This window comes from Dicentrarchus labrax, unplaced genomic scaffold (genome assembly GCF_905237075.1).
Source record: "Dicentrarchus labrax unplaced genomic scaffold, dlabrax2021, whole genome shotgun sequence".
Classification (NCBI taxonomy): Eukaryota; Metazoa; Chordata; class Actinopteri; family Moronidae; genus Dicentrarchus; species Dicentrarchus labrax.
Genome location: NW_026136715.1, coordinates 16,729,791 through 16,757,176, shown reverse-complemented (window position 1 = coordinate 16,757,176; position 27,386 = coordinate 16,729,791). Strand labels below are relative to the sequence as shown.

Genomic DNA, 27,386 nt, shown 5'->3' with positions numbered 1-27,386 from the left:
TGCAAATGTTGCGCAGGTCAGCATGTATCCACGATGATACACACACACACACACACACACACACACACGCAGACAAACGCACACACTTCGTCAGCCCATCCTCTCAGTCTGATTAGAGGGAGTGGTTCAATAATGCGCCAACCTCCGCCAGCAGCCAAAGAGTTAAACTGTCGAGCCTGTTGTTGAGCGCACCATCCAACCGGGCTGTGTCGCTAAGGGAAGATAGGCTACTTGTGGAGAAGCAACAGATCCCCAGCTGGAAAACAACCCCACATCTGGCACGCGAGCTGAGCGTTTTTCAACCGGAGGAATATCTCCGCGCGTCATTAAATGCGCATCTGGATCCTTCTCAGGCTTCCTCGTCTGGTGTGGAGAGAAGAGAAAAGTTGTCGGGAACAGTTTTGGGGGGGTTTTTTTGCGTTGCAGAATTTAGATAAGATCTGTGGGAAAAGGTGGTGAGGAGTGACACATTACTTCAGGCGAAGTGGTTCATCCTATAGGTCCGTACTACTACTGCGTAATTAATCTTTTATTGGCAACAGCCTTGGTTTAATGAGCGGGAAGTGAGTGCAACATCTGTAAGCATCAGTGTGTGTCAGTTTGTGCAACCTATTCGACGAAAACATTCAAACAACACTCACGGTGAGCCTGACCGACGGAAGCAGACTGAGTTTTCTAACAGGTGGTTTTTATTGAGCGTCCCACTTTGGCGCTGTCTGGACCATCAGGCTCTCATTTGTCTATTTATTTATTTTTGGGGGTGGGGGGGATAGATGAGACCCACAGATAATTATAAGGACTGGGGTCTGAAATGAGGGCGCACTTTGCGTTAATTTTCTGATTGTTTTTTTTTTTTGGACACCAGTTTCGAGCAGCCAGAAGGTCCCTGCTTCTCAATGATAAGCTCGGTGTGTGTTTCGTCGTACCGAGGGCGGAAGTCGGGCAACAAACCTCCGTCTAAATCATGTCTGAAGGAGGAGATGTCCAGAGGGGAAGACTCGGACAAAATTATCATCAACGTGGGCGGCACTCGACATGAAACCTACAAGAGCACCCTGAGGACCCTGCCGGGGACCCGCCTGGCATGGCTGGCAGACCCGGACACGCAGGTCAGCTCTGACGCTGCGCCCCCGAGTGCCACCGAGTTCTTCTTCGACAGACACCCGGGCATCTTCGCCTACGTGCTGAACTATTACCGAACCGGCAAGCTGCACTGCCCGGCCGACGTCTGCGGGCCGCTCTTCGAGGAGGAGCTGGCGTTTTGGGGGATTGACGAGACCGACGTGGAGCCATGCTGCTGGATGACCTACCGGCAGCACCGGGACGCGGAGGAAGCCCTGGATATATTTGAACCGCCGGACCCGGACGACACCGATGATGACAGAGAGATACCGAGGCGGTTCGGCATCGAGGACTGCCCGGACAGGTCGAGGGGATGCTGCGAGGTTTGGCAGCCGAAGGTCTGGGCCTTGTTTGACGACCCCTACTCGTCCAGAGCCGCCAGGGTGAGTTCACCAGGTGTTGGGCAGTGATATCTCAGTGAGACCTTAAAGCCTGCAGGTGATCTTCCATTTGGGGGGGCACATGTTGTCCAAATCAACAGGTGTCCTCTACGAGGTTCAGACAATCAGACTGCAACAGTTACATCTACTTATATCTTATAGATTATATATTTTTATTGATCACCCCTCACAAAGAGAATTCCCATGTACCAGATGTTTCAGTCTCACTTTTAACCTGCTGTCTCCCTGCTGTCTGAGGGGTCGGGAGCACAATTCAATTTCAGTTTACTTAATTTCACCAGGACAATCAATCAATCAATATCAATACTGCTCACTGAGTCCTCCTGGATTCATAAAATAAACACATGACACAATAAAACCAATAAACATTATTAGCTATAAGATGATTTCAGTTTACTCCTCAGTGGCCTGAGATTTGAGTTTTATTGCTTTGTAGTAAAATCCACAATAACACGTTATGATGATGTGAGTGTGTAAGTAATGACACTTTTCATGCATCTCATCTGCAGTTTTTCATCCTGGCAACACCACCACCCATGTGACTGACTATCAGTTTCAAGTTGAGCCTGGATGAGGTTCTTGAGTGTTTTTTATGACATTTCTGCTGTCTGGCCAGAGTACACACTTTCACATTTTTTTGTTGACTGTGTTTCCAGTAACAGACATAGACACGCCCACACAGGGATTGAACATCCTCAAAAGTGAAGCACAGTGAGCCTCCTCTATATAACTTTGATCATGTTTTAAACAGTTTAGAGGAACATCTTACAAACATTTGCTTATTTAGATATAAAGAAGTCTTTATGCTGCAGCAATCAGTGGTACTTCAGGCACATAGAACTTTGTGGCAACAGCTTGGGGGAAAACCCTCACCTGTTTCAAGTGTCCTTGTGCACAAAGTCAGGTCTATAAAGAAAATGTTTTCCAAGTTTAGTGTGGAAGAATTTGACTGGCCTGCACAGATCCTCGACCTCAACCCCATCCAACACCTTTGGGATAACCTAGAATGCGGACTGTGAGCCAGGCCTCGGCCTCACTGTTGCTCTTGTGGCTGAAAAGGAGCAAATCCCTGAAGACAGGTTTCAAAATCTTGTAGAAACCCTTCCCAGAATAGTGGAGGATGTTATAGCAGCATTTTAACACCCATGGCACCCAAATAGAAACAGAAACACAAACACAATGTACAGTATTTGGGGTATGAGAGGGTTTGTGCTACTTTAAAAAGTGCCGTCGACATCAGTCACAGATGGATGTTAACAGGATGTAAAATGGGACATATTTAACCATAGAAGACTACTGAAACACGTATCAGCTCAACAATATGTCTATGAGAAACTCATAAAATTAGGAAACATCAAGCTGATATAACAATGTCAAGTATGTATTTTGAGCTGTTAACATTAGGGTAGTGTGTCTTTGAGCTAAAGTCGTTGAAAATAGTTATAAATCATAACAAATGTATTTATTTATTTGAATTCTCTCATTCTTATAATGCATTTCAAGGCCTGCTCTCTCTCCAGACTACTCAGTGTTTCTTCCAGTCTTCCAGTGAATAAGCATCTCACTTAAATATTTGTTATGAAATCGTACCAAAATGCTGGAAATAGAGAAAATGCTGTTTCATGGCAAAAATACAGCGCCGCTGAAGTGTTCCCACACATCCTGTACAAGGTTTGCACTCAAAGGTCCTCAAAACACGAGTGTTTGAAAGGCTTCAAGAGTGTACATCCACGTACAGTAAATCTCCGTATATTAAACGGAAGAACGAGGTCTAAATACATGTGTAAGGGAAAAATAATCATCCATTTAACTCAAAATTAAGAATCTTCATCTTCAATGTTGATTGAAACGCCTCTGCGCTATTTCAGGTGGATTTCTGCTCATTTGTGAATATTTTACTCAAAGATCGTTATCATGTCACGGCACAAAGTGTTGATTCTGTTCAGTACGATTTTAACATACACAAGACCTCCTGCAAAAAAAAAGATCTCAGTTTCTCATTTTATCCTGATGAACAAGATACACTTCTGTTTGGTTCATCGATAAAATAAATGTGTTGTGTGCTGTGTTGTAAATTAAAATCAATTTGCTCTCCTTTCTTCCACGGGGGATATGAGGCAGCTGTAAGCATTTGAAAGTATGCTATGCCTAATGGCTTAGCAACAAAGGCAGCAGAGTGCTTAGTGAAGTAAACGTGAAAGCAAGTATCGAGTGTCACTATAGCCAGAGTCGTCAGGCAAAGGGCCAGGAACTTTCATCAAAAAGAAAAATACATTTACTCCAGAGAAGAGAGGCTGATGCTCACTCTAATTTGTGTCTGCTTTGTTTGTGGAGTTGAATGGTCTATTCAGAGACTCTCCAAGTGTTGCAGAAGTATAGTGTTCTTATTGCATGCCAGTCACACTACAAATAGTGTTTATTTTGGCTTCTTGTCCAGGTGGCATTTGCAGGCTGTCACTGTAGAACAACCGACATCTCTGAGTCACAGCTGCCGTCGCGCTGCTGCCATCTGAAGATGACCGCGCCGTGCCTGCCAGCTTATCTTGTCTCTCACTGCTGAATATTTGTAAATGAGTCAAATGTGAATCTTTCTGGAAGTATGTAATAAGAACGAGTGAGGGCTGATACATATTGACCCCGGTCATAATGTTCTTTGTCCATTTCCTCTCCAGCTGATTCATGTACATATGTTTGCTCTGTGTGCGTTCTGAAAGGATGCAGAGTGCATTTCGAGGGACTCACGTTACCTTTATGGCTGTTTATTTCAAAGCGCCTCCGAGCTCATCTCAGGTAATGTGATTCTTGAAAGCCGGAGGGAAGTTAATCTGTCCATCATTCTAGCCACATCCACAGAACTGCAAGACTGGAGGAGCAGTTCTGTGAAAGCATGAAGCCTCCATACTGATGATGGCACCACTCACAAATCAAAGACATGAGAGGATCATAAACGTCTGTAGCATACAGTGTGGTCAGATTGTATTGGAACATTATTGGCTCCTTACTCCAGCACATTAGAGCTAAAGTGAAACAATGACTGTGAGATTAAAGTGTGGACTGCTTCAATTTGTTGTCCTTGTTGGCCCCGATAGGTGGTATGGTAATGTCGATCAGTCAGTTGTCCACCATGTAAAGCAACTTCAGCTTGACTGAACATCTCAACGACGATGAGATGGTTTGCTGTGACATTATGTACAGACCTTTGTGGTTCCCAGACAACGTATGCTACTGACTTTGGTGATTCCCTGACTTTTCCAATACCTTTTTTTAATGAACAAATATCTGGTCACACTTGCAGCTCTTTGTGACAGAACCTATTAGTATGCTGAGTTATCTGTTGTACCATAGAGAAAGTCAGTCCTTATTCCTTCTTTAAGTACCTGTAATCAAAAATGGTGTCAAATAATTGTGTCTCATGCTAATGAAAATTCCTATGCTGCATAAGCGCATACATGTGCATGAATGTGTGGTACACTTAAGGGTCCTTAAGGGTTTGGGGTTTTGAAAATATGGTCACCCTAATTTTGTGACAAAGTAACAGCAAGAACGTAGACTCTACATAGTCCTTTTATTTTAGGGCACAGAAAGTAATTGGACAAGTAAATAAATGGCTCAAACACATCAGCAGATATGCTGGTAACGCTTCGCCAGGTATGTACCGCATGTTCTAACCTAATTTCATGTTCACCAGATATGGACATGAACACTCTCAAATACCTTTAAAGCTGAAAGCCAGAACATTAACCTCAGAGTGATTGTTTCACTTTTAAACCAAATTACTGGAGCACCTGACATTGCCAGACCAATTTGCAAATGCGAATCAGTCTGGAACCTCTCAGTTGATTTTTGATTTCCAACGGGCGGTTTGGTTCCGAGGAAAGGAGCACAGAGACTAAACCATAAATACATATCATTTTTCTAATCGTAATTAGAAATAAATGCGGTTAATTTAAATAGTGCCTGACAATACATTATTTCAGTGTAAACACCTCAGAGCTTTGTGATACTGATGGTGTACCAGGCTTTGTAATCTCAGTTTTGTTGTATGTGACAATTAGACTTGACATTAAAGCCCAGACGTGATAACGTTGTTCAATCTCCCCTAATGCAATATTTCATGAATTCCACAGCCCTGCTGCCTGCAATTAATCACTGCTGTGGTAATGGGCTGCAACTTGTTATCAGTGGTGAGCAATTAAAACTGCCTTTCCCACAGAAAAGAGCACCATATTTTATCCCACATAGAGGAAGAAATCAATTATTCTTTGTTGTGAGACCAAAGGATTCATTGATGTGGGATTATTGCGGTCTGATGCATATTATGTGAAGTCTAAATTTCCAAAAAACGATCTACTTCGGCAATATAAAAAGTTGTTTTTATTGATTGACATTTATATTTAGACTTATTGCCTGGATTAGATACCAGACACCCAGCTGATAAATAATCAAGGAGCATTTTGAGCAGAACCTCTTGTTCCTTTGGGCCCGGTTTTCACAGCACTGACACCTTTTCACTGCGGCTCCGTGAATGAAACACAGGATTTGATTTTTCACACATCATCAAAGATGCACAGCCTCGTGAAGGAGACTTTTATAACACTGAATTCTCAGTGAAAGAGGGATGATCCTGTGTGATTATGTGGCTTGTTTATTCTGCTCGGTTCTAAGCTGTTTGCTGAAAATAGATTAGCTGAGCTGCTGTGAGATCAGTGAATGCATCACAAAGTCTGCACAGAGTTGCAGACTTTTTTTTTTCTTTGGCAGACAAAAAAAAATCAATAAATACACTTTATTGAAAATATCATTTTACTTTAGCATAAACCAAAGAGCAATTATCAGTGATGTAGACTGTTGGCATTTAAGCTGCAACTTAACTGGCGATTGTCAGTGTGATTTCTCTTTTTTTAAAGCCCATTGGTTAAAATGTTTTACATTTTTCTCTGATTAAATACATATTTTGATATAGAGTATCCCACTGAATGAATAACTATGAAATGACAGCTTATTCATCAGTGGAAAAGACCAAGCATACTGAATAGTGTTTTTATCTGCTTGAAACCTCAGCAGGATTGTAAAAAAGGGAAAGAAAAACAAAAAGCTCTGTGTTCCTCTCTTTTAACTTAATATATGAGATAAGAAAAGCTTTGATGGATGAGTTTTTAATATTCAGCGAGTATTTTTCTGGCTGAACTTTGCAGTCTGTACTCTTGTTGGAATTTTAAATTATTTCTGAGAACACCAAACACATGTGTAGCTTTATTTTAATTTCTGTCTGGAAGCCATGATACACACATTGTGACCTCCTCCGAAGATGTCTTTGGATTGTCATAAAATAAAGTTGCAGCTCAAGGTTTAGTTTTTCTACAGTAAATACCATCAGTCTTCATCTGGGTTATGGTCAGTTGTCATGTAATTGGCTCAGTTGTCCTCTCAAGTATGGAACTTTTGATCACATCAGATGGTCATATATGGGGGGAGATCATAACCCTTATCTCTCTTTTCAAAAATGACGACTCTGGTGTCGCTCGTGGATGGCCTGATCTTTCCCTGGTTTTCCCCGATGAGATAACAGTGCCGTCCTGTTCTTGAGCATTCTTATCAATTCCTCCTGTTGGCCTGGACTTCCCCCTTCTCTTCGTCCTCCTCCTCCTAATAAGTTGTTCTGATCCGTGCAAAAGGGACCACCACGGATCTCTTATGTAGTAAAACAGATTGTATACTTTCTGCATACACTAGGGTCCAAGAGATGTAAATTTTTTCATCAGAGGGTGGATGCGTAGGTGCTGGGTAGACTTCTGCATACCGCCAGGTTTGCGGACTGCCCGCACAGCCAGTACATTGTGGAGAACTCGTCCTCCGAGCAGACTCCAGAAAATAGTATAAACAGAACTACTACGCAGCTGTCCACAGCTGTCTGTGGACGTGTCCATTTTGGTGTATAGTAAGGCCTTAAGTGGTTGTTTTGGGGTTTGAAAGAGTCCTGACCCTGCTGCAGTTCATTGGCAGGGACTCAAAACTTAGAACCATGTCCTACTTCCAATATTTTCACAGTATAGATAATCAAGTATAGATCATGAAAGACGTCACTACAGATACCCAGGAGAAGCACAGCTGATTGGAGGACATTAATTCTCCTCCGTCCTCAGGTGTACCTACTCTCAGACATGAATCAGTGTGACATGGATTCTTAGAAAACGTCAGAGGTGGCTGGTCTCATTGGCTTTGCAGCTGCTGACTGCTCAGAAGGCTCATTGTTGTGGTTCTTGTATATAGCGTGTCCGTGTTAGTAACAGTGCGTGATGCTGAACAGCTGGAGGTGATGGCTGTGATGGGACTCCCCAGCTGCTGCACGCTCATGCACAGCCTGTTGCTTGTCGTGCATCCTGTCTCACTCCCTCCCACTCTGATTTTCCCAGCTGGGTACAGGCGACTGTCCCCTCTGGGGACCTCTGCTCTGTCTGCATTCTGACACTTGATGACCTTGGATTGATGTCTTTTTGGCACAAGTGTTTGGCTTTACATTTCCTCAAAGGCTTCACCACACTTTACTCATGTATGTGTAGTGCTCAGACACATTTATGTCTGTATCATCATTCATATAAACCAGGGGTAGGCAACCTGTGGCTCCAGTGGAGCTCTAGCCCCTCTTCAGTTGCTCCCCGTGGCTTTGACAAACAATTATATGCAAATGAATTATTTTTTAACATTTTCATTTGTTATTGCTAAAGACCTGAAGTGAATCTCATGTTCTCCAAATGTAAAAATGAGTAGCTATTAAAAAGACACATTTCATCAACTAAAATGTGCTTATACGTTACATCCTGACCTGGCACCTTTTCCCTTTATATTTAGCCAAACATTAATAGTGTTGGCTGCTAGTCTTGAGTCTCCCTAGGTAGGTTATCTATGGTTAGCAAATCCAAAAAAGTCTCATCAACACTGCTTACTTACTTCGTGGCGTGCTTGAATTACATCAAGAAATTAGCAAGTATTGCAGCTCCAGACAGACTCTTTTGATAGCAAAGGTTGCTGATCCCCTGATATAAACCATTTATTGCTTCAATGGTAACATTTATTTGATGTTTTTATTTAAAAAAATAGTCAGTATTCAGATCCTTCACTTAAATCGGCTATAATCAATATTTTTATTCTAACAATGGATTAAATTACTATGAGTAATGGGAAAGGGTCATTCATACTGACAAATTCATAGGTGATTATCATCAGCACACTGCAGAGTTTTATAGCATTGAAGTCGCAGATTGCAACCATTTGAATACAGCTCAGCCTTCCAAGCGTGTACGAGAAACACAAAAAGACCGTATCTCGAGCCAATATTTGTCCATTCTGGGCTTCTGTACAAACATGGCAATTCAACATGACAGACTCCATGGAAGAGGACCCACTCCCTCTGTAGATAAAAATGTCTCATTTCAAGGTAACGAAAAACACCACGATTCTTATTTTCAGGTGATTATAGACTGATTAAAACATTTTTGCCAATAGGTCCTCTTAAATGTTGTACTCACTGTTTATACAGTATAACAAACCCGCTATATAGATAACATTATACATAGTGCTTGTATCAGCTTTAACAAGTGGACTAAAAATGTGGCTACATTTACATTCCCAGGAAGTGAAAAATAAAAGGCTCTGTGTTAACATTCATCTGGCCTCATAATGATTCTTGCTTGTATAACATCACCAGGCTCAGCAGACCAACATGGAAACACTTCTGTGGTGGCAAAAAGACATTATGACAATCACTCTAACACTGACTGTGTTTAAAGTTTCCACTACTGCCCTGTAAACATGATATTGTGGTCTCCCTTTGTGTCGGGCCTTAAATAAACAATACAGACACATTTAAATGCTGCAAGATTTATTGAACAAGACAAACAAGACTTGCAGACATGGACACGCAAATAATAAAGATACAAACAGCCGGAGAGATAAACACTACCAACCAAACAAAATACTCTGAGCAGAAGTGTCAGTCATTCAGCCACCTACAGACGCATGCACAGGTGTTGAGGTCAAGCTGTGTCAGGTTATTGTTAGACGGTGGTTTTGAGCCTTTTATGAGTAGAGCAAATTGTCTTTTGTGTGTGCCAGGACCTCCAGCACCTTCCCTGCAGAGGTGTCCCTGGCTGCAGATACCCAGCTCTGTTTAGTTCTGGTATAAACCGTTTGGCATTTGAGTAAACTGAACACTGTCGGGGCTCATCACACGCATCTGAACAGCAGCAGGACTTGCAGTTTTTATTTGGTGCAGGCTGATTTGTTGTCATACCGAAGCTCAGTACAGGAGCCCTTTCTGTGCGATATGTGAGAACATGTTTCAGCTGCAAGAAGATGTTTATTTAATCTCACCAAAATGATTCATGTAATTTGGAATGAACATGATGAATAGGTGTAATAGACCAATACAGAGATCTGATAATGAAACATGAGTATATTCAGTTAAAACCCCTTCAGCCATTACAGACCTGTAGAATAAAGTGAAATGGAAGCTTTAAGGCTTTTGTGTTGATGGAATTTGCACACAAGAGGTAATTCCAGGTTGCCTTTTGATTTGAATAGACAAAATTTAATTGCCAAAATGTTTCCAGAGTGATTGCTCTTGTCCTTTTCATAGCCAAACATGTCTGATGATCACCTATTACACTTTTTGATATTTAGTCAAGATGGAGATACATAGCTGCAAGATCATCTGGAAAACTGCTCATCACCTAGTCTACAGGGCAGCAAATAATTTAACAGTAAAATGACATTTGTTTGTAGGTTTTTGTCAAAGTTGTCAATTAATTTGCTTTTAGTGCTACAATAAATTATTCAGTCGGTTGTTCTCCTTGTTTTCATCCGTCAGAGTCATTTAATGCAGGACTAAAGTGGAACATGCTGCCAGTCATTATTAGCATGACAAAATAATTCCATTCTTCATTTCAGGCTGGTTTTATTGGCTATTATGTTGTAACCTGCGTCAGATGGTTTGTTACACAGAACCACCTGGGAAGTCATCACTGGAAACGGGCAGGAACAATCTGAACCATCTGTTTATAACCGTCTTCACGAATGAACTTCAACCAATCAGAACAACGAACCATGTAACATAGTCAGACTCTTACTGGAGCCAGTTGGGAGAACGTAGAAAACACATTTTCCATCACTGTCGTTCTTTACACTTCTTTCAGTCAAGAAATTCTCTCCAATTTGGACATAATTGACGCTAGCAGCATTTATGCTAACCCCCCCATAGCTGAATGGTCCGGTAACACATAGTTTGGTCACAAACACGAAGACGGGAGCCTGGCAAGATGGATTCTTGCATGATTGTGTGAGTCTAGCTGCCTCACAAGATTAATTATGTTGTGCCACAGTGAAATTCATTATTAAACAGATGAGATGATACAGTGGAGCTTGATGACAACACGGTCTTAGGGATCATCTTCTGTAAATCCCAGATGTCATATACTGTGATCAGTAGGTACAACTACTTAATCTGATGGTAAAATATTCTGTACAGGGAAGGTGTCCTGAGCTTCTGGGATTTTGGCTGCTAAACCTGTTAAGATGAAGAGATGGCACGGCTTGCTTTTTTTTTTTAAGTGCCTAATAACTTCTTTTGTCTGACTATCATTAGGCGTGGCTATTTAACCTTAATACTACATATATTTTATAATTTTTGGGGGCTTTTATTGCCTTTAATTGATATTGACAGCTGAAGAGTGACAGGAAAGGGGACAGAGAGAGAGAGGGGATAACACGCAGCAAATGGCCACAGGTTGGAGTTGAACCCATGGCTGCTGCAGCAAGGACACAGCCTTGGTATGACGTAAACTATCTGGGTACCCCAAACCTTAATACTATTTGAATACCAATTTAATTGTGATCTTTCTGCCAATAGATCCTCAAAAATGTTACACACTGGACCTTTAACATTGTCATTATTTTAACTGTTGCCCACTGTCAGTGCCAGAGTTACATTGCATACATCGTAGAAGTCAGCGTACATTATTTGGGGTCAAAGTTTAATTTAGTTGAACTTTTGCCACACAACTTGACAGAGAGAGAAAAAACTGGCAGGGTATCATGAAGGTCCCACATGTTGCCTTGTGTCGACGTGGCTGCTTACAAGGACTAGTGTCTAAATTAAATATACTTTAATGCAATTTTTGTTGCATGAGAGAAAGGCAGTGTATTCACCAGAAGAAGGGATCAAACAAATATGTAGGTATCAGTAGCACACATATTGGCACAAATGTCCAAGCCCTTCTTATTCATGAGCTTGCATAGATTACCATATCAGTAAATCTCTGACCAGTAACGTATTCCTTCAAGCTACTTCTTTAACAGCTCTTCTTCTGATGTTCACACTGGGTTCTACTGTTCAGGTTTTCAATTCGTGCAGCAAGCAAAGAAATATGACTCAGATGGATGGATGAAAAGACGGGGTAATTTTTTATTAATTGACTTTGGAAATTGTCTGGCTGAGATGGTTCAACAGTGGCTGAACCTTCTCGTTTGATGGAGACCACCTTAATTATCTGCCGCTGACTGTATATGTGGCTCTGTTTGTCTGGATAGCTTTCCAATAGGAAATCATGGATGAGAGGACACAATGAGAACAGATTCTGTATCTCTGTGTGTTAGAGAAACTGTGAGTGCATGTAAATTAGTACTTCATTCGTTTTCAGTAAATAAAGGCTGTTAAAACAAATTCAGTGTTACTGAAACCCGTTTTTGAGTTTTCAGATGAAGGGAAGAAAATCTGCAATCTATTTCAGTGATTCAGGATTTAACAACGCAATAAGAATAAATAATAAATCATTTCTAAAGTGATAATAACTTATTTTGAATTATGTAGACAACTGAGCAATGTTCTATGGCATTTGAATATTTCCGTTTTCTTACTTTTACTTCACTATAAGTAGTTCATCTACCACTAATACTGACTGAAAGAGACTGAGGAGAAAAAATAGGTTGTAAACTGGAAGAGAACCTAGAAAAATCCTTTTTACAAGGTACAATCTTATCCACCTGCATGCCTATGTTTTTTTGTTAGTTTCTATGCTGTTTGGCTTGTTGTGATATACCCTATGACTCAGCCCTGTAACACACTCACAGTTAGCCATGGTGATGTTCTGGGAAACCGGGTCCCAACAGGGGGAACCCTGAGCTCCTCCTGGACCTCTGAGCTCCTCCTGGGGCAGAGTCTCGTCCTGTGGCTCAGTCCTCGTCCTCTCAGGGGACCAGAACTGTGAGTGCCTCAGAGCTCTGCAGGGACAAAGCTGTAGATGGTTGTCATGGTGGAAAGCTGCATATCGTCTGGGTGCACGATACAGATATACAGAATAACAGACATACTGTATATTTACATGTGCAGTATCTCAGTTTTGGCTGCTATTCTTCAAACTCACTAAAATCCATAAACTGTCCCATTCTCATTTATTTTGTTTGTTCCACAATGAATTAGTGCCCCCATTGGACATTACATGCTTTATTTGTTTTTTTCTAATCACAGACCCAAACACTATAAAGCCGAATGATATGTGAGAGGGCCCCGGAGGGAGAAAATAACTAAGTGCACGGAAGGCACAGGTACATATTTATCCAGCTGGAAGATTAGAAAGGTTGGAGAGGCGTTGCAATTTATCCAGGCTTTAGTAAACAATAAAGACAGATCGGGTATGAGTTAGCACACAATGTTAACACAAACACAGACAGGCAGACCAATGTGCTTGGTCAGATTAATGCAATGCAGCCACACCATTCAATTTACCCAACAATGAATTGAAAAAGTGGATTGACTCATTCGCCATTTTGTTTGTGTTTTTAAGGCAGATCATTTGCATTATATTGTATTAGTATTAGATCACTGAAACATGTTTGATAAACCTGACAGGTGACTCAGCTCATTGTGCAGAGTCTCTCTTTCTTCTATCCCTTTCTGTTCTGTGCCTGCAGGCTCTGTTTGTTCACTTCCTTTTCCTCCTCTTATGCTTGGATTGTTGGAGACGACGTGTGTTGTTACCAAATTAACCAAAAACCTCCTTTGCTGGAGCAAAATTGCATCGTGAGACTATTTTCCTCATGATATATCTGAAACACAATTCAAACAGAGGCCCCATGGTTGTTTCAGTAAGTCAGTGGCGGCACCATGTGAGCGCCCCCTGCTGTCTGCGAGTGGCAGGGCTCCTGTTAATAGAATCACGTTTTCCCTCAGCATGATTCAGTCTCTGTGTTCATGGGAGTAATTGGTTTGAAATTGGTCTATTTTCTCTGAGAACGCTGTCCTGGATGTCCTGCGGACAAAGTGCTTTTTCAAATGATAAAAAAAAAAAAAAAAAAAAAAAGGTATCTTCACTCACTAATCTTCAAACTGGAGTGGCAGTGGACAATCACAACAATGAATTATTTCCTGGCAGGTAATAGGATGTCATGAGGAGGCACACTGGCAGTGGAGCTAGAAACAAGTTGATTTATATTTGATGTTTCTTTTTCTGGTTCTGCGCTGCATGTTTCATATAAAATGGTATAAAATATGATAAATAAAAAGTACTTTATATTTTATGTGACATTCATTTGTATCTGTTTCAGAGAATAAACATTTTTAGTGCATTTCTGCATCTTTGTATTCATTGTAAACTATCTGAACAATAACTTAGATTGCCATTTGATTCAACCATTCATTTCCTCCTCAGGATGAACTTTGCTTAGCTCCTGATTTTTCAACTCACCAAACTGATGACAGTTCCCTCGGTATTGTATTCCTGCAGGTTTCTGCACACAGTCAGCATAGTTAGAGATATCAGTTCTCATTTTCTCCCCTTCAGACAAAGCTTTTTGTAGCCATTCATTCTTGTACATGCAGAACTAACTTCACAGACAATGATCCATCACAATAAACTTACGTCCTTACTTTGATGTTGTCAAAAATGTGTGTCTTATCATATTTCTTTGTGCCTGACTTAAGTGTTGTGATATTGTGTTCAGTGTTTTAGTCTTTGCTTTCTGTCAATCACCTGACATGACAATCACTGCCTCTGTTGGAAAATAATCCCTAAAAACAGGCACAGACTTGATTGACACATCCATGTCTTTCTATTGGTGAAAAGTCTTATAATATAATTACATATGGCTTGGATTGAAAAGTTTTCTTGAAGCACACTTTACACACTTTCCTTGACGTAATAAACACAGTATTGATTGCTTGTTCATTTTTGGGAAGACCTGAAATTGTGTTTATTGTTTCATCTCTCTCGTGCAGGGAGTGGCGTTAGCCTCTCTGTTTTTCATCCTGGTGTCGATCACCACCTTCTGCCTGGAGACCCATGTAGCCTTCAATGAACTGCAGAATCGGACGGAGCAGGTTGTCGACGGCAACATCACACGCACAGTGGAGAGGAGGGAGATGGTGACAAAGCCCATCCTCATCATGGTGGAGGGCATCTGTGTGGTCTGGTTCACATTTGAATTCCTGGTGCGTATCGTCTGCTGCCCAAACAAGCTGCTCTTCATCAAGAACACGCTAAACATCATTGACTTTGTGGCCATTCTGCCGTTCTATTTGGAGATGGGCCTGAGTGGTCTGTCATCCAAAGCTGCCAGCGATGTGCTGGGCTTTCTCCGAGTGGTGCGTTTTGTCCGGATCCTCCGGATCTTCAAGCTGACACGGCACTTTGTTGGCCTGCGCGTGCTGGGTCACACGCTGAGGGCCAGTGTCAATGAATTCCTCCTTCTCATCATCTTCTTGGCACTGGGTGTACTCATCTTCGCCACCATGATATACTACGCTGAGCGCATTGGAGCCAAGCCCGACGACCCCACAGGCTCCAACCACACACACTTCAAGAACATCCCCATCAGCTTCTGGTGGGCGGTGGTCACCATGACAACGCTGGGCTACGGAGACATGTACCCACAGACGTGGCTGGGCATGATGGTGGGGGCGCTGTGTGCGCTGGCCGGGGTGTTGACCATCGCCATGCCGGTCCCCGTCATTGTGAATAACTTTGGTATGTACTACTCGCTGGCTATGGCCAAACAGAAGCTGCCGAAAAAGAAGAAGAAGCACAACCCGAACCCAGATGCTCCAACTGACTCGGCCTCATTTGTAAAGTCAGAAACAAACTCGCACAGAGACAGCACTCAGAGTGACACGTGTCCGCTGGCTGCTGAGGAGAGTGTCAGCAGGAACCGCTCAGGTCAGGCTGCAATGCAATATTAATGGGTCAGTTCATCAAAATTGCCTATTGTGGAATCTAGCCATGCAGATAGTTCTGGTATAGTTCTGAACTCAAGATACTTAAAGGACTAGTGTGTAGGATTTAGTGGCATTCAGTGCTCTAACTTGTGCCCTTCACCCTTAAACTCCAAATTGCTCCTTATCTCAAGGCGCTTCCACATGCAGCAGGAGGAGCAGGGGATCGAACCACCAACTTCTGAGCCACAGCCACCCACAGTTATGAATATTATAATTCTATTTTTACAAGTAGATCCTCCTAAATGTTACACACTGAACCTTTAAATACATAAATTCCCTTTTTAATTTTAATTTGTTTTCAGTGTTGCGAAAACAAAATATCATTCACTTCCATTGTAGATCTTAGTGTAGACTGTCGGCATGGCTAAGTACGACTAGAAGTAAAGTAGAACATTCTTTATCATTTGGATGAACTGACCATTTAAGCTTATACTGTTTATAGTATTTATTTATTAGGTTTTTAATTTGGAAAAATTGTGTTTTTCATAATTGATGATACATATTTTGGAGGTCTTGAGCCTTAACATAAACAGCCAATGTGTATTTTTTAGTCTTCCTGAGGCTTTTCAGAGTTTGCTTGACAGATGAACCACGCACTGTCATAACGACAGTAACACACCAGGATCAAATTACTCCTCATAGCATCTCAGTCAAATTGAATTTCATCAAAAATACTGATTTTATGCAGTATACCTCTGCCTTTGTCTGGGCCCTCAGGGTAGTCTCGGTAAAAGCTTTGGCATTTATGTCGCTGTGTATTTTTGTCTTCCTGTCAGACTCCAAACAGAACGGAGATGCAAATGTGGCCCTTTCAGAGGAGGAAGGCTGCAGCCTGACCCAGCCACTGTCCCCCAGTGAAAAGTGGTCCCTGCGGTGCTCCAGAGGGCGAGATAAAACTAAAAAAGAGGCCACCTGCTTCCTTCTAACCTCTGGAGACCCCAGCATCCATACTGGTAAGTAACATACATATCAGTATGTACTGAAATGTACACATGTATCGTTTGTAGCGTTGCACGCTATACTGCATGCTTGCTACATTTTGGCTGTTCTGTTAGGCTGCCCTTTGAGAAAATTCTAATTCAAATTTGGTTCTGTAGTTATGTTGTTTGGTATTTTGGGTTTTCTCTACTGGTGCTCTCTGGGAATTAAACAGCGTATTCAAGAAAATCTTGTATGTCAAGACCAGGTGCCGTGCAGTATATGTATAAATAGTTCTAGACAGTTTATTATTAATTTAAGGATCCCCATTTTTTGTTCTCTTCAGCTGTCAGAAGGTTTAACAAGACCAAAAGCCCACAGCCAGGCTTGCAGCCCATGCTGTAATTACACACCAGAAAACAGTTGATGAAAAATTAGAGAATGTTTTGCTATTCTTAGATCTTTAGATCAGGGTCAGGACAGAGGTAAGACCATGTTGTTAGTTAGATGTTGTTAGAAAATGCTTCATAAAATAGCTTTATCTGTAAAACAGTAAAATGTCCTGGTTTTCAACATTCACTACAAAATCATCCTGGTGTTTGCCACAATTTAAATAATTATATTCTAGTTGTTTTTAGTGCTTACATAGACATTTATTATGTCCCACTCAGTTATGTCAGTATGCTAACGGTTAGCTGTCATGCTGAAGAGAAAGTGGGTCACTGGAAATCTTACTCTTCCGTAAAGTAACTGGCAACATAAATGCTGCGTTCATGGTGCCCATAGTGTTGAAAGGTGTGCTTGGTAGGTGTGCTGAAATAATTGTCACCCATCCTGATGAAAATGCCTGTCTACATGTGCATGAACGTGTGGTACAGTTAAAGGTCCCGGTTTGGGGGTTAGTCACCCTAGGTGTGGATACTGTTATTAGTTTCAGAGGCTCTGAGTCCTATCATGCATAAAAGTTGGACAGGTACAAATTTTGACACACTGATTGAATTCATCTTCCGGGGAACAGATTTTATCTTTGGTTCAAAAATTCTGGTTCTCAAAAAGTCTTTACCCGGTACAAAGGTAATCAATCAGAGCTCAGCAAACAATCCAAAGAGGCCAAAAAGAGAATATAGTGTATGGCAGCCTGGTGGAGAATTTCTGTAGACTCAACATAACAATGTTTGAGTTCCCTCATTAAAAGATTAAAGAAAACTCCACTGTATATACCCATTTCCCTTCCTAAATTTCTATCATCTGTCTTGCCACCTCCAACTGACTCAAGGCAGTTTTACTCATTATTTACAGGACAAATCAAAAGGAAATCAATGGAAGAGCGGTATAGTGCTAATTGCATCATCTATCGGTCTGTGTGTGCTCAGTGAAGGAGCTTTTCTTGAATAACCGTGTCCACAGAGTGCTGCTAGGTTAGTAGTAACACAAGGTACCAAACAACCTGTTGTGTACAAGTTTTTGTTGGATCATTGAACTACACATTTTTAACATGTACCACAAATGCTCTGTAATTTTGACTCCTTTAAGGTATCTGGAAAAGGTAAAATGAGTGTAAAGGAGAAGGCAAAGCTCCTTTAATTCTCTCAATTGACATCCGTTGTCAACCTGCCATCTCTCTCTGCTTGAATGGTTGCTGGATCTCACATCTGAGCTTCCCAAAGTACCCAAAAGCCCCTTGTGAGAAGAGGCTCTATATTTGGCAGTCATGGATTCATTCCTGACATCCTGAGCACAAATCCCACCCAGTCGACATCCTGACTCTCGTCTGCAAACAGTCCAACCACACTGAAGGTGTTTTCCTGCAAAACTGCACATTACCCAGATGCATTTTTCTACCAGAGCTTATTAGCACATCACTGTTGAGGAAAAAACAACACATAAATGGGGCCACTTACTATAGCTCGGCTCCTGTGAGAGCATATACCCTCACTTTTTTTTCTCCGACAGCCCATTACAAGAAATTGTTTTTGGACGTGTTTTCTGAAAGCCTTTTCAAGCCCTGAATGTGTTGAGTATCGTAGATTGGTGTAGGTTAATGGCATGTTGTCACATACAGATGAAAAAATAAACCAGACATCCTCCATTATATCTCTCGGATAAATGAGAAGAAGGCATCTTACATGTAGTGATACTCAGGGGAGGAAATCATCTGTCAATTCAAAATATACAGCCTCACAGTCGTAGCTGTGGGAAAAACACAAACACAGAGAAACAAAAGGCATCCCCAGCCTTTTTTCACACAGATTTCACTAATAATACGCAAACGTATCGGTCAGCTCATGAGATTGCCTAGTGAGCTGTCTCTGATCGCAGAGGCAAAAACAATAGAAAGCTGAGCAAAGCCAGAACACCTCAAAACTAATCTTTGAGAGAGAGAGGATGGAGGTAATTCAATCCTGAGCCCTGTGTCTGGTGAGTATGTGGATAATGACATCCCAGTCTATTACAGGGATAATATCACACATACACAACACATTTTAGTGCACATTACCTGCAAAAAGGATTCAAGTGGACTTTCAGTGTTTCCTAACAGTGTTAAAAACTGTTGTGGCAGAGTTCAAAATCAAAAACTCTTTGTTTTTATCCAACCTGCAAAGTCTGCCTTTGAGATTTCAGCCATTTTGGGTTGGTTAGATGGAGAGAGATAGTGGCAGTGGCTCTGCTCTTCACAGCTATGCCCATAGGGGATGGTGTTTGGTTAATTCCAGGGTTACAGGATATAAGGTATGGATAATACTTCACCAGAGAAGTATGGCAGGAAACGGAGAAAAGGACAGATGGATGCAGCAGTCCTGAAGATGCTCAGATGATTATCAGTGACAGGAAATGGTCGCCCGCCCTGCAAAATGCTGGTGGATTTGAAGTGATTAAGGTCGTCACAGGGAGTCTGTGACAGGGTTAGCGCTCGCTGTCACAATTTATACGTACAAAAGCGAACACTGACCTGGTCGAAGGCGCATTGTCTCGGCGATGTGACAACCGCCCGCTTGTTATGAGTGCATAATGGTTGTGGCAAACCGTTCAAGTGCTGCTAAGAGGAAGCAGCAGGCGGATGTACAAACAAGCAGAGAAAAGGCTTCTGAGCTCGGATGAGCCTCCATATTCCCATTTGACTCCTTTGGATGATCACCACTAATAGGTTTCCATTAACAACAAGGGTGGTCAAAGAAAAAGTGTCCTGGTGGCCTCTGAAGTTCAGATCTGTTGGTTTTCTCTGACTGTGGAGTAGAGCTAAAATATTAGTCAATCAATTACTTGTTAAACAGAAAAGTATAGACAACAATTTTGATAATCACCAAATCATTTTAGGCATCATCAAGCACAATATGAGATTTTCACTACATTATTGTGGCAAAAAGAATTTACGATAAGGATTTTATCGTGGGGCGCCCCATCTCCTTGCTGCCATGGGTTTGTCTCCGACTTATGGCCCTATAGTTGCGTGTCATCCCCTCTCTCTTACCCCCTTTCCCATCACTCTTCAGCTGTCACTATAAGACAAGTCCAAAAAAATATAGAAAGGATATTATATATCAAAAAGAACAATTAAACTGAGAATGGAAAGAAACCAAAAGGATTTAGGAGGTGCTGGATTGTTTACATTATTATCATTTATGTATTATTGACATGATATCAATATTTCATTTTTAAAATATCACCATTATCATCAATACTGGTTTATTGCGACACCCTTAGTTGCAGTCCTACTGTGATGGGTTCACAGCTTGAAGAGGGTCAGCTTTTGTCCAGCAGAGATATTTCATTACACTACTTGAAAACAGTTATTCTTCTTTTAATGCTCATATTATAAGTCACCATGTTTTACTGTATTTCTGTCCTATGTGTTTCCAACAGAGAGCTGTAAAGACATCCTTGCTGCCACTGGAAACTACGCTCAGCCGGAGGTCACCACCCTGACCTGATGCTGATTGGCTATGAAAAGGAGAAAGAGCATGAAGTCGCAGTGGAGTACATGCTGGTTCCCGCTTTATTTTCCTTCCTGAATGAACTGCAGACCAGATTCTTTTTATTCAAGACAAGACTTTTTTTTTGGTCTCATACATCTAAAACCCCTGTGGTACAGTTCAGTTGCATAGCAGATTTACCATATTTACACTCATGTTACAAAACATTTTGCATGTATTGCATGATCTAGCATTGTAGGATGTACTTAAAAGCTGGCTACCATTTATATGCTTATCATTTAGTGAACATTTCATAGCTTGTCCTAAAGGCCCGTATTTTCTCAGTTAGCTTCTTGTTTTGACCGATGGGGTCCGCCATGAACACATAATCTACTGCCCATGTTGGAGCAGTTCTAATTATTTCACATGTTTTTCTTTTCTCTTTGCTCTTCTCTCTGGTTTTTCGTTGGAAAAAGGTGATGTCATGTGTTTCTGTGCTCCGATCAGGATTTAGTTGGTTGGGTTGTTACTGTCAGTCAGATCTGATCAAACCACACCCACACAGTCCTGATTAGATTGAGTTCTCAATAAGTCCCAATAAATAATAATTACCTTATTAGTTATTGGTCAGCTTTGACTGTTGCTTTTTTACTTATGAATATTTAATGTTATAGAGATTATAGAAGATTTAAGATTAGTTTTCAGGTTTAATCTGAAGTGAGTGTTTTAACCATCTTTGCCAATGAGATGTTGCATTTCACTCTGATTTTCTTTTGGAGTAATATGTACAGAAACAGTTTGAGCTCTTTTTGGAACAAAAAAAAACAAAAAAAACAAATCTTATTGACATTGTGATTAATGTCTTATATTCATAACTGTTGTTAACTGTTGAGTAAGAACACCCAAACACTTGTGAATATGGGTTTGTACAGCAAAGCTGTTGAACTGTGAACTAGGATTAGATGAAAACTTGAAATCATTGTTCAATCCTCATCAAAAACAGACCCAGAGTTCTTTGACGATCATCCGGTCTCTGCCTTCTGTCGTGCCACTGCTTTTTAACACTGACCACAGGGACAACATGCAGATATTTTGTTGAGACACAAGCGTGGTATGAATGCTGCTCAGGCAACACATTGTTTGTAAATCCTTGTACAATAAGAGAGTTTGACAAAAGAAAAATAAATCAATGGAGCAGTATTCTATATTACATTAGCCGTATACAGTTGATGCATCACTACTGGTTGAGTCCGGACCAAATGTAGACTCCTATGTTACATGGTAGATTTTCAGTACCATAGTATGTAAAAATACATACAGTACATTGCCATCAGTTCCACTTGTGCCTCATGTTGAGTAATGGAGCTTAAACGTGTGCAGTAATGTCTGTATATTTGTTCTTTAACACTTCTGGTTGTGTCAGATCTGTAGAAACCCTGTTACATGTTTCCACGGAGAAAGGAAGGAGGAGTGTGGTTTCTTTCACTTGTGACTTATAATATATTCCTCATGGTCTACCATAGTGGCCTTATGTTTAATAAACAAAGGGAAAGTTCATTTCATCTTCATTAGACTCCAGCTATGCTGACCCAGAGGTCTGTAATTATGTATAAGCACAGTTTTACGTATGTAGCACAGTAAAATATTCTGGATCATTCCTTAAACTATTTTCTCCTCTGTATATGACATCATGTTAACTAATAATGAAAGATTATTATTTTGATAATTCACCTTTTTAGCCTCATTTCCTGTTTTTCCTGTTGTATATACTGGAATGTGACAGAGAAGCACACAGCACATCAGTTTCATATCTCCCCACTATGGATTGTATAGGTGACGGTGATTGATTTAAACCCAGTCCAACTGTCAGATGTTATGTGTGCATGTGTGCGTGTGTGTGAGTGTGTGTGTGTGTGTGCAATGTTGTATCATGTAGGCATGTGTTTCTATGCAGAAATAGAAATAAAATACAACCATCCCCCCCCCGTTGTTGAAGAAAATCTTGTTGTTTATGTACACATTGTATTTTCATTCACAGCTGCCTTACCAAACCTAAATTTTTTCCATTAACTGCGCAGTTTGCAGCTGTATAGTGCTGCTGCTGTGTCACCTACTGTACGGCTATTTATAGTGGTGACACAAGTGGAGTCTGGTGGTTGATCTTGTGCTTGCTCAAAGTGGTGTAACGGCAGTCACAGCCGTGCCTCCTGCTCTCCTGTGCCTCCATGATTATGTACCGAAGGTGTAGATGGCATACAGAACACATCTCCATGGAGATTTGGGATGACAGGCAACACTAATTACTGCTCTGCAGCCTCCATCTCCCCCTCCCTCAGTCTTTCACACGCAAAGAAACACCACTCTCTCTCTCTATCCTCACAGACACACACACCTCATCTCAGCGTGATCGTCGTTACTGTTGTTGCCCATGAGGAACGTTTTGATGTTTAGGGATGTATTGTGGAGAGCACTGTGGTGATGAAGGGGGAGGAGGGGAGGGGTCACGGTGTCATGGATGCGTCTAAACCATCAAGGCTGCATGAATATGAAAGCAGACACCATGTGTTCATACAAAAGCAGACAGTCTTTTACCAAAGCTAAAAGTGGACTGATTGGTCAGATAGGAGCAGGATGACAACATGACAACAAGATGCTTTTATTCTGTCTCTCAGAGACAGCGTTTGGCTGCAGTGATATCAGGAAGGATGTAAACATGTACAGAGAAATATTGAGCTCATCTCCACAAATATTGGGAGTGCATGCATCACATCTATTCGTGTGACCTGGATCTGATTGAAATCATGGTTATAATGTGATACAATGAACATTTGTGTGACAAATGGATTTTGGTTTAGAGCTTTTTCATAAGCATTAAATTAAAGGGACACTTCACAAAATGTTCTCATTTGCCTCTGAAGGTGGCTGGTCTTGAGACAGTTTTAGATGCGTTTCTCCAGGTTTGAAATATACATATTTCAGATTAATTCATAATTAAGGTGAATGGAGTTTACACAGTATTAAAAAATTATCATTTGAAAAAACAATATATACAGATCCCCATTACTAAAAGTCAAAACAGATGTAATACGTAGTTTTTAGTGGAAATTGTTCACAGTTTTTAAATGTTGTTCGTAACAGTGTTAATTTATGTTCTGTTGCTTTATGTTGCTCTGTGTGTACTGTATACTGACGTTGCTTTTTGTTGTAATTTTTGGAATTTTATTATGTTATTTTTGTATTTCCTGTCACTTCATTGGTTTTTAGAACAAATTGTCAAAGGGCTGCAGTGAATAACACTGGCACATTTACAGAAATGTTGATTATTGTGCAAATAAATAAATAAAATTAAAAGTCCCTTGTCAATGCTGTGTCCGCCACAGACATCTCCATTGTATTTGGGTGGAGGAAATCTAGGCGATGGATATTTTAAAACAATAAAACCAAAAATATCTTAATGTATAGATACCACTTTTTTTTTTTTCCTTTGTATTTTGGATAAACTGAAGCTTTAATACACTGGAAATTTGATTATGCAGCTCGCAGCATTTTTCTTTGCTAAATTAATTAAATGCTTATGCTTTTATTTTGATGTTTGCATCAAGTCTACATTAAAGTTCCAGTGTCTAGAATTTGTATCTTCTGGTGAAGTTGCAAATTGCAACCAACTAAATACCCCTCGCCTCACCCCCCTCTGCGTAGGAGACCATGAAATCCACAATAAATGCAAAAGACCCCATCTAGATCCAGTGTTTAGGTTTGTCTGTTCTGGGCTACTGTAGAAACATGGTGGTTTAACATGGCAGCCTCAGCAGAAGAGGATGCCCACTTTATGTAGATATCAAGGGTCTTATTTTCAGGCAATTATATACTAATGAAAACATTCCTGTGAACATATTCCTATCTCCTTTCTCCTAAATGTTACACACTGGACCTTTAATGTCTCACATGCTATCATTAGACAAACAATCCAAAACGACCCTGTTTTCAGTTTTCTGTGGTTCAGGTGTATCCATAAGAAAGTTGCTGCGTTTAAGTTTTCCGTGATTGATGAGTGAATGATGTAGTGTAGCACAGCATGTAGACAAACTGCCTTTTAATGTTGGTCACTTTTGCTTCATAGCTATTTGAATGTCATGGTCATACATCACAGGTATCATCATAATCAATTGGTTTTAACAACTGAGGCCGCCTCACTACTGCAGCAAGCACATTGTAGATAACGTACAACACAAATTATCTCTCTAACCCCAGAGGGAAATACCACCTTAACAGTCCTCTTTAAACTTGTGTACGTCTCTGTGCTCAGAGGTGATAATTGCCCAGCTGGATCCTTTGATTTGGTTGAATGCCATATTTTGATGATTCTATCAACACAGAGCAGTCCTCATGCTAGTAGCAGATAGTTTTCCACACCTGAATAACTCCATTAGTGAACCAGCGTCTCCCACTCAGGGGGGCCCGGAAGAAAAATGATTGACAGATTAGCGAGGCTGTGATTCATGAAACGAGATGAGCTCGGGCAGAGGAGAAAGAGTCAGAGCTGGAAGTTGAGAGAGAATCTGTCAGGGCTTGTCCTGTCATCCTTGATTACTCCCTTTCATTGTTTCCCCTCTTTCCTTGTTTTATTTTTTTCTCCTCTGTTGAAGGTTGTCATGACAATATTGAACACAGTTTCCATGGAGAAAGGCTGAGCCCGAGCCATTTCACCATTTCATTCACTGGTGCGACACTGTGGAAAAAAGGGACCATCTTGACTTCTTATCTTGCCTGGTGGAATAACAAACTTTCACTTATTTATGGCTTTATGAGGATGTAATTTAGAGGGTGGCAACATGTATTTTCCACTATAAGTGGATATAAGTGAGCTCCCATGTAGCCTAATAAATAAATAATGTATCATTATTGCATTGTTGTGGCCTGCAAATTATTTGAGCAATCAATATTTTGAACTCACTTTGTGCAAGTCATTCCTTTTAAAATAAAAGTCCATTATTCTGTTTGCAACACGTTTTTCTATTTTGAATCAGACGATTTTTTCAAACAGAGATAAAACGCAGGCTTCTAGCTCCTCTTCAATTTAAAGTACCAGTGTGTAGGATTTAGTTGCATCTAGCGGTGCAGTTGCAGATTACAACCCTCTCGCCTCACCCTCCCGTTCCAAGCGTGTAGGAGAAACTACGGTGGCTGTGAAACCATTCTGGGCTCATTCTATGGTATCAAAAACACAACAATTCTTATTTTCAGGTGATTATACTTACCTATGAATATCATATTCCATTTCTGTCAATAGATCCTCCTAAATGTTACACACTAAACCTCTGAGATTTCAAGTAGAAAGTTATTGTTTGACTGCTTTTGAGAAGCAAATTAAGTTCATCAGAAAGATATAAAATCATCTCATGAAGCAGTATCAAGCAGCATTACAAATCACAATCCAGGCACAATGAAGCCACATCGTCTTACAGTATTGACAAGCGTTTGTAAGTCCAGTTCTACCAGCTTCTTAGGAGCAGATGAGAGGAGGGAGAAAGAGAAGAAGCACAAAGTGGTTGCTATACAGATTGTATACAGTCTTGGGATTCTCCATTTTCTGAGTTCAAAGGTCATCCCGACATGGAGAGCTAACCTCTATTAGCCTTCAGATCTTGAGTGGATTGGGAGCCACAGAAGCGCTTCACTGCTGTCATTACCGGGAGAAGAAGATCTTGTGTCATTTTGCTTCTGGACTGAGCTCACAGCTCTTCATTAAGGATGTTGATTGTCATGTTTTTCCCAGATTGAGTTGTCATGTAATATTCTGGTGTTTATTCCAAATTGAGTAATTGTACAGAGAAGAATATAAATATTTGACAACCCTGATTATAACATGTGAAAGTAGAACATGAAATACTTCCATTAAAGCACAATGTAAATGCCACATTTGTGTTGCTTCATTAAATCAGTCACATGCTCACACAGTCTCCTGTCAGGCTCTTGGAAGCGGTCAGAATGATTTTCTCTGACATGTCAATTTGAGCTCCTCAACAGATGATTCAGTGCTCCCTTTGTTTCTGCAGTTGACGACCAGAAGATGCTTTCAAATCCTTTTACTAGTCTAGAGTTTATTTCCTCTGTGGCAGTAAAACACAACTGGGCTTTTAAACATTTGTAGGCTTGCTAGCCTAGCAACATGCTGCAAACAACCCATAATGCAACACTTGCTAGAAAAGATACACTTTATATTTCAAAAGAATATCTGATGTTTTTATTAATCATTTAACAATTAGTCTGTTACTCGTACAGTACGAGTCATAACCATACCTACTCATGATATTTGATCCCTTCAGTGATGGGAATCAATCAATCTATTTAGCATGTATGTATCTATTTGTGGTGTAGATCCTAAAAGCTAACTATCTTACATAAGAGGAGAATATTTCTCTCACAGAACCAGGATAATTCATTGTTTTTATCACTTCCAGGTTCAATTTTTACCCATTGTGCACACAAGCAGTTTTCCCATGCAATGATGAACTGATACATTTCAGGTGCGCTCACCTTCAGTTTTACCTCCAAATAAAGTTGGTGTAAATAATCTGGTTCATTTGCTGGTTTGTTTACAACCTGTCTGATGGTCTCATTGTTTGTGTTCCTTGCCCTGTTTCAGCAATTTTTCCATCCTCCCAAATCTTGCCGATTAACTTGGTGAGAACAATGTTATCATAACCAGTTGAAATGATGGTCAAAGTGATACAAATTTGAGTCAAAATGTATTAAACCTGAATTATCCTT

General features: G+C 40.7%; 1 protein-coding gene across 2 annotated transcripts; it reads left to right on the top strand.

The window, feature by feature from the left end:
• Nucleotides 1–159: 159 nt before the first annotated feature.
• On the top strand, nt 160–26,532 carry kcnc4 (potassium voltage-gated channel, Shaw-related subfamily, member 4). Of its 2 annotated transcripts, XM_051426321.1 has the most exons (5): nt 160–642; nt 866–1,505; nt 14,791–15,727; nt 16,563–16,739; nt 20,566–26,532. In XM_051426321.1, exons 2-5 carry the CDS (start codon nt 897–899, stop codon nt 20,631–20,633), a joined length of 1,791 nt encoding a protein of 596 aa, XP_051282281.1. In that variant the 5' UTR covers nt 160–642; nt 866–896; the 3' UTR covers nt 20,634–26,532. The 2 variants fall into 2 exon arrangements, with proteins under 2 accessions (XP_051282281.1, XP_051282280.1); XM_051426320.1 differs by having other exon boundaries at nt 161–1,505.
• The last annotated feature ends 854 nt before the right edge of the window (nt 26,533–27,386 follow it).

What these genes read in the sequence shown, in the direction of transcription:
- kcnc4 (XM_051426321.1), top strand. Translation starts at nt 897, where the DNA reads ATGATAAGCTCGGTGTGTGTTTCGTCGTACCGAGGGCGGAAGTCGGGC. An exon ending in ACTCGTCCAGAGCCGCCAGG is followed by an intron (nt 1,506 to 14,790) that starts GTGAGTTCACCA and finishes TCTCTCGTGCAG; the next exon opens with GGAGTGGCGTTAGCCTCTCT. An exon ending in AGACCCCAGCATCCATACTG is followed by an intron (nt 16,740 to 20,565) that starts GTAAGTAACATA and finishes TGTTTCCAACAG; the next exon opens with AGAGCTGTAAAGACATCCTT.